We start from the raw sequence: 11027 nt of genomic DNA on the forward strand, positions 1-11027 counted from the left end.
GGACAAGGGGCCCCCGCGGGGACGCTGCAATTAGAACGGGCGCCAGCAGGCCGGGGCACAAGGGGGCAGGCGGGTCCCAGCAGGGGCTCTGCTCCGGCACCAGGAAGGGCTCCGGTGTGGCTGGGGTGGGGACATGCGCCCAAGGCAAGGCAGGGACAGGGAGAGCCCCCCCCAGACGCGGTGCTGGGTGTTGTGTGAGGCTGCAGGCTCTCAGTCACAGCTCGGCTCATGCCCAGGACTCCACTGCCGGCCGGAGCCAGCACTGCCTGTGGTGCAGACATGTAGATGCTGCCCAGAGGGGTGACACGGGGGTCTCTTCCCTGCCCATCTTCTGGCCTTGAGGGGAGCAGCACTGCGGCCAGAGGGCTGGGGGCAAGAGGGGACACCCACCGCAGCCAGGGCTCACCTCGGCAGCAGCCGTGGAAGTGTGGATGTGCACAAAGCTGCTGAATGGCTCCAGGACTGGCCCCCCACCAAAGCCCCCTCGTGCCCCCACCCTCCCTCCCTTCCCCAGAGGCATCCCGCAGGCCCCAAGAGTGCGAGAGCTCCAGGAGCTGGGACACAGCCACCACTCTGCCCCCAGCCTGGAGTGTTCTGGGGGTGGTGGTGACCCAAGGGCAGGACCCAGCACTTGGCCTTGTTGACCCTCACACCGTTGGCCTCAGCCCATGGATCCAGTCTGTCCAGACCCCTCTGCAGAGCTTCCTGCCCTCCAGCAGGTCCACATACTACCCAAGTTCGTGTCATTTGTGAATTCACTGAGGGTGCCCCTGATCCCCTCATCCTGAATATCCTGAATTACAAGGCTCTCATTCTGCCCCCCATGCCAGTCTACCACCCGCTCCCAGCAGGATCAGCCAGCTGGCCCTTCCCAAACTTCCACAATTTATTGGACAATGGTCAAGGGAACTGTACATCTGTAAAAAAAAAAGAGCTTGGTGTGTGGCACTACGTGCCTCAAGTGCTCGAGGCAGTTTTCCTCCGTTTCAGCCGCGCGCGCCAGTCCTCGGGCAGCGCCTCGAAGTTGGCATTCCTCTCTGCCATGCCACTGTGGGACAGAGCGGGGTGTCAGCACTGCAGGGCCCTGCTGCAGATCCCCCCCCTTCACAGGGCACGAGGTGCTGGCCCCCAGGGTCCATACCTCATCAGCTGCTGCTGCTTCCACTCCTCAATACGCCGCTGGGCTGTGGTCTCCCGGTCCTCCTCGCTGGAGCTGGAGTTCTCCTCCTCATCCAGCTCTCGCTGGATACTCTGCCACTTCTTCACCAGCGACGGCATCTTCGTCTTGCCCTTCTTGCCCTGTGCCACAAGCACGGCCGCGGTGAGCGCGGCTGGAGAGGGAGGAGAGGGGGAATGGCGCCAGCAAGGGCCCACCCGACCCACCTACCTTGTCCTTGCGCCCCTTCCTCGGCTTCTCCTTGTCTGGCGGCGGCGGGGCCTTGGGGGCGGGCGGCGGGGGTGTCTGTGGGGGCGGCGGGGGTGGTGGCTGCTCGGCGGCGGGCAGGGCCCCCCGTGCCGGGGTGGGCTGCGCGGCGGCCGCGGTGCCCAGGCTGACGGGCGCGCCGCACTCCGAGTATCCCATCACGGAAGGCGCGGCTGGAGCCGTCACACCCAGGTAGCCAGACTGCAGCCCCAGCGCCGTGGGCTGGGGGCCGGCGTGGCCCGGGGCCATGCGGAGGTTGGGGCGGCCCTGGATGTCGCTCTGGAGGCGCTGGCGGGGCCGCAGGGAGGCCAAGGGCACAGCTGATGGCTGGTACTTGCTGGTGGCCATCAGGGGCTGGCTGTAGATGACGGGGCAGCTGCCGATGGTGGCCGCGCGCTGCATCAGCCCAGGGCTCATCTCCACGGCTTTCCTCTTCTGCGGCTTGGTCGACATCAGTGGGGCTGGGCTTGGATCGACAGCGCCCTGGAAGAAGGCACTGAGGTAAATGCTGAGCCAGGAACACCATTACACACCCCATTCCCAGATTCCCACTCTCTGGAATCAGCAGAGCCCTGGCTTGGCAGCTCACCTGGCTGCTGCTGGCAGCAGGGCGCACCAGAGACTTCAAGGGAGCATCCTCCTCTGTTCCTGGGGCAGGGGGCTCCTCGCCCCCCTCATCTTCCATCTCCACTTCCTGGATCTCCCCATCTTCTCCAGGTGGTGGGGGTGGTGGCGGGGGTGGTGGTGGCGAGTCTGGGGGAGGTGGAGGCGGCGGAGGCATTTCCAGAGGCAAGGGAGGTTGGAGGACCGGGACAGAGGACTGAAGCAGAGTCCAAAATGGAGTGAGCGGCATGAGAGACGTAGCAGGAACTTGGCCTGAGAAGGATTCTTTACAAAGGGAGCCTAAAGAACACATTGACATGGGCTTGAACATTCAGGCTCTGGGCCGCACTGCCTGCTCCTACCCACACTCTCACTCGGGACACTGGGACAGCTGGGACGGTGAAGACACCGCCATTGGCGACTGCTCTGCCCCAACACACCCCCCTTTGGGGCCAGGACCCCCCAACAACTTCCCGGTCCCGCTATGGCCGTACCTGCGGGGCGCTCGGCGGGCTCCTCGGCGCGCTCTCCTTTGTCTTTGGGAGGGGGCTTAGGAGGACCGTCGGGTTTTCTGTCGGCGCTTCGCTGTCCCTCCTCTTCGTCCTCCCCGTCGGGGAACTCCCATTGCGACTCTCCCGAGCGTTCGTTAACATAGAAATAGCGTCTATGCTCCCTAGATCACAAGAAAGAGAAGGAGGCTTCAGCTTCCCTTCTCCGCCCCCGACACTCCAGGCGGGCCTGCCCACGACAGCGGTGCGCTCTCGCAGGGGAGACCCTCGTGCAGCGGGGCTGCCGCTCTCCCAAACGCGACAAACAACTTTGAGGACAGAGGCAGGAGAGGCCCGAGCCGACTCGCTCAAAGCTATTTGCCATGGCTGGCTGCGGGACGTCGCCCTGAGCCCCCCGCCCCAAGGGAGGGGAGGGCCGGGAACGCCGGCGACGTCTCGCTAAGCATCGGGACTTTCAGCACGGCCTTGGCCAAAAGTCGCCCTCCGAGAAGAGGCACCGGGGAACAGCCCAATGGAGGGAAGCGGCTGCCCCCCTACCCCGTGGTGCGCGGAGGTTTTTTATGATACTCTTGGTGTCAAACACACAGTGAATGCTAGAGAGAGGGAGCGGATCTGGGAGCTGAAAAACAAAAGAGCAAAGATTTCAAACAAAGGAAAATTAATCAAGAAAGCCAAATAGACAAAGAAATGTTTGGGTCTGACCTGCTGGCAGAAGACAGAAATCTTGTTCTTCATTCCGTCGGTGAGTTGAAGTTTGTCCTTTGGCAGAGCTGTTGGTCAGAAGAGTTGATCCAGAGATCCTGAAAAGTTCACAGAGCTCTCGCATGCGCGACCCCCCAGGCCCGCCCTCCACAGCGCTTGACACTCGCGAGAGGGACAACCAGCTCTGTCCGTCAGGGAATCGGCTCCGTCGCAAAGCACTGGGCACTCCGTTTGGATCGTTCCGTTTGGTGGCCGGCCCAAACTCTGCGAGTGCCGGGACGTTTCTCTGCCTGCCCAGCACTAACAGAAGCCGCTCTCAGTTCTGCCAGAGGGACGGCGCCAGCGTCGTCGGGTGGTTGATGGTCACAAATCATGTCTGAGATGTCAGAGATGAAAGGTGAGAAAGGAGGAGAGCGCGTACCTGTCCCAGTGGCAGGACCAGCCTTTAGGGGTGGCGTTTATTTCGTATTGTTTAAGCTGTTCGGCTGCGTCTTGGAGTTTGCGTTTGAGGTAGTTTCCATTGAGAGCACCTTCTCGCCAGTCTGCAATGCGGGTCTAGAGGGCAAGAACCGGGGGAAGCCGGTGAGGTGGGCTGGGAGCGGCCCCAGGGGGGACGGGACTCGAGGATCGGGAGGCTCCCTTCCGACACGGGACACCGGGGGCCAGGAGGGGGACACCCCGCCTGGGCATGAAGCCATGCTCTCCCCCCGCCGAGGAAGGGAGGGCCCTGCGCGGCGAGGAGCCACGAGGTTCACGCAGCACCGGCGCTCGGACGGCGGATTGGATCCAATCCGCTCCGGAACACGAGGCCGGAGCGGGGGGCGAAGGCTCGGTTACCTCTGTCTGCAACAGCAACATGTGGAAGTTGGAGATAGATTGTCTGTTGATGCCCAGGAACTCCAATTTACTAGTCAGAGTATTTGCCAGCTCTCCGATCTGAAACTGCCAGGAGAAAGGGCAGAGTCAAGAGCCGCCCTCCGGCAGTGGCACCGGGCGGCTGCGGCCCCACGGCTCCCAGGAAACACCGCTCGGGAACACCGGCAGCCCCTCAGCCCGGCGGGACTGGGACGTGCCACCCTGGCCCTGTGTGCCTGTCACCCCCCCCGTCCTGCACCCCAGGGACAGGGCAGTGTGGGGAGGCCGGGTGACACCTCCTCCACAGACCGTGCCCGACTCCGTGCGGAAGGACAGCAGGGCCTCGGGTTGCTCTGGTACTCTGGAGTTACAGCAGAGCCATCGCCATGGCAGAAAGCGTAAAATCTAATTGTTTCCCAAATAAACGGGCCGGGATGACATTCCAGGCTCTATAAATCATTGCTTTCCAGAAGAACTAGCTGGAAAGCGCCAGAAAGGGACAACAGCAGCTATGTCAAAACTCAGGTCAGCCCACGGTGACCACAGCTACTCAACCCCAGTGTCCTATGGGAGTGAAACCTCCCATCTGGGGACACGGGGACCCCTGGGTCCATCTCCCTGACTGGGGGCACTGCATGGAAGCAGCCACGAGCCAGAAAGGAATGAGAAGCAGGAACAGGGATGCCTGCAAGGGGCATTGCCACTGCTTTAAGGAGGGCTCTAAAAATGTCTGGTTTTAGCTTCATCCCTCGGAAAAGGCTTAGGAATGTCCACAATGCCAGCAAGGCAGCATCTGTCCCCAGAGAGGGGCCAGGCCAGACAGACAAGCCCTAGAGAAGCCTGAGGCTGGGATATGAATTCCCATGTTAACATGGCTCCGGAGAAGCCAGGGAAGATCTCAGAGCAGAGAGTGACTTGGCAGCAGCGGCCCCGGCGCAGCTCCTGTAACCAGAGAGGTTATCCCGACCCGATGAGCAAACGGTACCGGTTACCCGGGGAGCCGGCATTCCTCCGACAGCTCTAAGGGAATCCTGCATGGAAAAGCACCACGGGGTCTGTCACCGCGCCCGCCAGGACCGGGAGGACAGGGGACAGCACAGGGGACCAGCGAGCCCCGCCCTGCCACAGGCTTTTGTTATTTTAATTTAAATAAAACGATTAAAAAAATCAGGTCTTGCGCGGATGCTGCACTGAGGGAGACTCAGTTTTGCGCTGGAAACATCACACTGCTAAACCTTTGAAGAGTTTTTTATGGGAGAAATGTGGAATTTTTCACAAGGACAGCACCAAAGCCCTTCCCTTTCGCACCAGTAAAATGATTAAGGGGTGTGAAATGAGGTCAGGGATGGGCAACTCTCGCTGCAGGTTCCACCCAGGCTCCACCACGAGCTGATGATTCCCCATCTGCCACAGTGAGGTGACAACATTTCCCAACGTCACTCCGGAGCCAAATTTTATGCTGCAGGAGATCTCAGGGTAATGAACGACAAGGGAATCATCCAAAGGACAATCAGGAAAGTTCTCCCCTACTGCTCTGCCATGCTCTCCCAGAGCCCAGAGCTCTGCAATGGATCAGGGAATCGATGTGCTGCAGCCAAAGGAGCAAACCAAGGCTCGGGAAAGAAAATATCAGCAGGATGCTGCAGAAATCCCCAGGGCCTCCCTGGTTTGCCTCTACAAGTAATGCCGGGCGAAGGGCAGAGCGGTACCGTCAGCCTCCAGAAACGGAGAGAATACGGACGAGGAGTCTTCAGCCTGGAAACGGGACGACTGACCGGGCCAGAGACTGGAATATCGTTATTGGTGAAAACAAAGTCAAGATCAAAGTGGTTGTTCTCTGTCACGACAACACCCAGGGCTCAGTCTTTGCCCCACCCCGCACCCTCCTTTTATCCAAGCTTTTGCTGCTGGATCCTGCTGGAGACAGGATTTTGTCCCAGTGCTGCACAGCCCTTCCTTCACAAGCTGTTCCCGTGGCCACGCCAGGATGTGAGCTTTAAGAGCTCCACCTGGGCCAAAGCCAGAGCCCAAAGCTCTGGTGTTCCCAGGGAGGAGGCGGCTGGGGCAGCCAGCGTGTCCCTTGTCCCTGCTGAATGCCGAGGACCCATCACATCCCTCACCTCACCGACACGCACCTCTGCTTATCCGTACCTTTAGGTCCTGCTCCTCCTCTTCCATTTTTGGAGCCCCTTGGGATTTTGTTTTTTCCTGGGGCTCCTCAGATTCTGCCTCTTTGTCTGAGCTCTGATCAGCTGCTTCCACGCTTGGGGCTGCAGGAGAAGGAAGGACAGGTCAGTCTTTGTCCCACCACCCCCCCAGCAGTGCTGGCACCCGGCTGGACACCCTGCCCGGAGCCAAAGCCAATGTGGGAAAGGGCAGGGAAAGAGTTGGGACCTCTATTCCACGAGAGCCAGTGACAAGAGCCTGAAATTAAAAAGGAGAGATGATCACTGCTCTGCATTTTGGTGGTGGGGTCCTTCCAGAAGGATAACACAGGGAGGATTGGAGCTGCTACAGCACAAAGCAGGAAGGAAGAACAGCCTGGAATACAAGGCATCTCAAAATCTATCAGTTTAATAACCAGTCAGTAAAAGCTACGGGGTATTAAATAAGTTAATTATCAAAGACTGAAGAGCTCCCCAAAAGTTGTCAAGACCAGAGGGTTTTGCCTCTGGATAACTAATTCACTGTCCAAGTGACAAATTCCAGGGAGAGAAGTTTGTGATAGAATCCCAAAGCCCCCAGGGGAAAGAAACCCCAATTCCCAGTGTGTGTGTCCTGGTGCTGCAAGGCAGGACAATTCCCTAAATCACCCTCCCGCAGGAAGGTGCTCAATTTAAACTGGTCATTTTGGAGTGACAGTTTCCTGTTCCTCAGGTAAGGAAGGGGGAAATGGGTGCTGCTGGGAACAGTCAGCTTCAGGGATGCTTGGAAAGCCCTCTGGTAAAACCACTCCTTGGAGCCACTATGGAAAAATGACATCACTGACTTAGTGCCAGAGTTGTCACCCAGCTCACGCCGCTGCCTGAAGCAGAGGCACCTTAGGGAATGGGGCAGGCACCAACACAGCCTGCTCCAGGTACTTTTGTACCAGTTTTTCCTTGGAAAAGCAGTTTCATTCAGCTTTTTGTGCTGCAGGCAGTTAGCCTGAAGCCTCATGCTGTGAAGGGACTGGCACATCTGGAGAAAAGGAGGCCCGGGGGGGATCTTCTCCTTCCCCACATCTCCCTGACAGGAGGGGAGAGCCAGGTGGGGATCAGGCTCTGCTCCCAGGGAACAAGTGACAGGACAAGAGGAAATGGCCTCAGGCTGTGCCAGGGGAGCTTTAAGTTGGGTTTTAGGGAAAATTTCTCCATGGAAAGGGCTGTCCAGCCCTGGTACAGCTGCTCAGGGCAGCAGTGGAGTCCCCCTCCCTGCAGGCATTTAAAAGCCACATGGATGTGGCTCTTGGGGACATGGTCAGTGATGGCCTTGGCAGCCTTGAGGGAACAACTGGACTCCATGATCTCAGAGGGCTTTTCCAACCTGAATAATTCCATAATTCTACAGTCTAGGAGTCCTGGGGCTGCTGGGCACAGGGTGTTCTTTTAAATGCTGCAGCTGGTGCATTTTGGGAATCACAGCACTGGAGGATCTGACAGGAACATGAGGAGTGGTTGTGGGCAACTGATATGTCCACACACACCTGGAATGGATCTGGGACTACCTTGCCACAAGGGCTGGAGTTACATTCCCCACACACAGAGTGTGGAGCCCAAGTGGCTCTGGGGAAACCTCAGCTGTCTGGAATTTGGCCACTGTTACCAGGTAGCTCAGAAACTGGCCTTTGAAAGAGGAAGGCAACAGTTCCCAGTGTGCCGCAGGCTGAATTTGTGCTGTTGAGAGGAAGTCAAAGGCAGTGGGACGTGAGGAAGCTGTTATCCATGTCCCTTCTCCCAAAAAACCACTGATCATGGGCACTCTCCTGTTTATATGATTAACAAGGATAAAGGAGAGAATGTAGCAGAGAACAGCTTGTCCTGGTGAGGCAGGGCTGTGACACTGGTGACAGCCACCCCTCGGCCTTGTCCCCACACATACCTCACGGCCCTTCCCAGCTCTGCTCCACAGGTCTTCGGGGAAGGGAGACCCCCTGCTCCTCCCTCCGAAGGGAGCCTTTCCAATTACCTGCTTCTCCCACTTCTGGGCTCTCCCTGCCCATTTTGCTGGAGCCTCGGCTGGCAGACTCGGGGCTGGCGGCTCCTGCCAGCAGTTTCCATTTCCCTCTCTTGGAGGCCAGCCTGCGGGACGTGTCCTGTGAGGCCGACTGGCTCCTGTCGGACCGTGGGCTGGAGCCTGAGACACTGCCATCGCCTTCCTCCAAGGCACGCAGCTCTGCCTGCCAGGACAGGACACCTCAGGTTATTCCCAGTAATGCCATGGCTGCTGCCTGTGCAGTCTCATTTCCGGGACAAACATCTCCCCCTACCTTCTTCCTTTCCAGCACCATCTCCAGCTCAAGCGTGTCCTGCTCCTCCTCCTCCTCCTCAGCGCTCTCCCCCGACTGCACCACACTGCACAGATCCTCCTGCCCTGTGTCTTCCAAGGGGTCCCTGCTGGGCTCTGGCTCTTCGGGGGCAGTCGGCGTCTCTTCCGCTTTCGTCTCCTCTTCCGGAGGTGGCTCAACCTCCTCCTTGCAGATCACCTTCCTCCTCCAGCGCTCCTCTTCCTCCTTCACCACGTCGGGCAGGAGCGGGGCCAGGAGGGCTGCGGCCACGCCCTTCCTCTCCTCCTCGCTGTTGGAGAGGGCCTGCACGCCCTCGTTCACTTCCTGTGGGATGAGCTCTGCCTGAGCTTTCCGGCCCTGCGCTGCTGGGGCCCCTCCTGGGGCTGTAGATGGAGAGGAGTGACCCACCCACTTTCAAGGAAGCCCAAGGAAGTGCCTACAAGCCCTGGGGCAACCAGAACCCGCCTGACTGACCTTCTTCACCTCCCGCTTGCCGAGGCTGGTCCCACGGCCAGCGCTGCCCAGGGTCCCCTTCTCCTGCGGGAACGGCTCCGTGGCTGCCACAAAGCTGCCGTTGGCACCTGCCACGGTGCTGCTGAGAGAGAGGAGAGAGAATGAATGGTGGGATTGGGACAACACCCCATGGAGCAACGTCCCAGGGGTCTCACCCACCTGTGCTGGTAGTGCTGCAGGCCCTGGATCTGCGTCGCCAGGTACTGCGGCAGCTCCCAGGTCACCTCGTTGCTCTGGGTGTTCCAGTAGTAGTAGCAGCCGGTGTTCTCGTCCCACACTTCCTGCCAGTCGCCCATCTCCAGCTCTCCCACTGCCGGGAGGGACAAAGACAGCCTGTCACGCCCTTCCCCTGATGACACCTGCCTGTCCCCACTCCCTGTGGGGACGGGAAGGGCTCTCACCTCCGGCCAGCGAGCACTGGGTGTCATACTGCCACTCTGGGGCCGGCGCCGCGCCCGCGCCGTTGGCTGTGCCCGCAGACAGGCCTGTGCCCGAGTCCTTTGGCTCTGGGCGGGGGGGTGTGGGGGGGGGCACAGAGGAGGAAGAGGAGGAGGGGGTAGCAGTGGGCTCTGCGGGCTGCGGAGGGGCCGTGATGGCATCGATCTCCTGTAAAAACAACATCCCACCGTGAGCTTTGAACGCCAGGCCGAATCAAAGCGCTTACTAGAAGGGGACAACATGTTGGATCACGGAACTCCCCTCCTCCTGCCACTCCTCCCGCCCTAAAAAGACCCCCTGGCCCTCCCTGGAGTGGCACTCACTGCCAGGAAGTTGGCCAGGGTGCTGTCAATGTCGGTGGAATTGCTGCCGTTGGCATCCATGGAACGGGCCGGCTTTTCCAGGTTCTCGCCCTCCTCATCGTCACTGTCGGCATAGGCTCCCAGCAGACACAGACCTCCTGGAGAAGGGAGGAGTGAATCCTCAGGGGGATCCTTCCTGCTGCCACAGGGTATTGGATCCGACCCCACACCCTCCGCTCCGGTGGTCCCACTGTCAGGCCAGGGGGAAGCAGCAGGGTTGGCTTCTGGGGACGGGCATCCCCTTCCCGTGAGCATTCCGGGGATAAACACCACCCTGCCCTCTTCTAAACAGCCACAGGGGTATATGCTGACTGCCAAAACTGTGAGGGACCAAGCCCCAAACACAGAGAGGGCAGGAAATACCACCCACGGCGAAAAGAACTCGGCACGAGGAGGGAAAAATCAAATCCCCACGCCGGAAAAAAAGATTTGGGGGTGGGGGGGTCAGAATCCCACAAAACCTGAAACTCTCCATTTATCATTATAAATCATTTTTATAATTATAAATCATTTTTATCAGTGGGGGCCGCTCCGCTCCCAAATCCAGGGGTTCTCTCCCCTGTTATTTTGGGGGGGGGGGGGCTAATGGGGGAGGGCTAATCCCACGTTTCCCCCTACGGCGCTCCCTCACCTGTGGCTTTGACGGCGGCAGGCGCGGGAGGCGGCGGGTTGGGTGGGTTGCGTGGGGGCTCCGCCACCGCTTCGGGCTCATCTGTGGGGAAAAAGCGTCAGTTTTGGGGGGCTCCGGGGACGGATGGGGGGGGGAGCGCCGGAAGGGCGGCGCGGGGCCCCCCGGGCTCGCGCCCGCGCTAGGCCGCGCTAGGCCGCGCCGCGGCCAACAAAGCGCGCCCGCCTCCACCGCCCGCGCCCGCCTTACCCGGCTCGGAGCCCGAGTCCCCCCCGTCGCCTGCGGGCCCCGCGGCCTCGTCGCGGCGCGGGGCGGGCGGCGAGAGCTGCAGGATGGGCCGGCGGCCGGGCGCGGCCCGCGGCTTCTTCCCCATGGCGGCGGCGGCGCCTCGGGCTGCGGCCGCGCCGGTGACGTCAAAGGGAGGGGCGGGACGGCGGGGACACGCCCCCTGGGTGGGGACACGCCCCCTGGGCGGGGACAGTGGGGCGGGACCGGCGGTGTCCCGGCC

General features: G+C 60.4%; 1 protein-coding gene across 5 annotated transcripts; it reads right to left on the reverse strand.

The window, feature by feature from the left end:
• Positions 1-864: 864 nt before the first annotated feature.
• Positions 865-10892, reverse strand: FNBP4 (formin binding protein 4). 5 transcript variants are annotated; one of them, XM_039389767.1, is made up of 17 exons: positions 10769-10892; positions 10523-10603; positions 9853-9989; positions 9493-9697; positions 9251-9401; positions 9053-9170; positions 8561-8902; positions 8260-8470; positions 6244-6362; positions 4075-4179; positions 3659-3792; positions 3238-3335; positions 2521-2699; positions 2013-2243; positions 1388-1906; positions 1142-1299; positions 865-1048 (listed from the first exon to the last, which is right to left on the reverse strand). In XM_039389767.1, exons 1-17 carry the CDS (start codon positions 10890-10892, stop codon positions 958-960), a joined length of 3003 nt encoding a protein of 1000 aa, XP_039245701.1. In that variant the 3' UTR covers positions 865-957. The 5 variants fall into 5 exon arrangements, with proteins under 5 accessions (XP_039245701.1, XP_039245702.1, XP_039245700.1 ...); XM_039389768.1 differs by having other exon boundaries at positions 3238-3305; positions 9053-9173; XM_039389766.1 differs by having other exon boundaries at positions 9053-9173.
• Positions 10893-11027: the final 135 nt, after the last annotated feature.

The sequence above is a fragment of the Pipra filicauda genome, unplaced genomic scaffold (assembly GCF_003945595.2).
Source record: "Pipra filicauda isolate LSUMZ 115617 unplaced genomic scaffold, ASM394559v2 scaffold769_size99583_pilon, whole genome shotgun sequence".
Classification (NCBI taxonomy): domain Eukaryota; kingdom Metazoa; phylum Chordata; class Aves; order Passeriformes; family Pipridae; genus Pipra; species Pipra filicauda.

Coding starts and splice junctions, on each gene's coding strand:
- FNBP4 (XM_039389766.1), bottom strand. CDS start 10,892: ATGGGGAAGAAGCCGCGGGCCGCGCCCGGCCGCCGGCCCATCCTGCAG. Junction 6,363..8,259: donor CCCAGAAGTGGGAGAAGCAG/GTAATTGGAAAG, acceptor CTTCTCCTGCAG/CCCCAAGCGTGGAAGCAGCT. Junction 1,300..1,387: donor GGAAGGGGCGCAAGGACAAG/GTAGGTGGGTCG, acceptor CTTGTGGCACAG/GGCAAGAAGGGCAAGACGAA.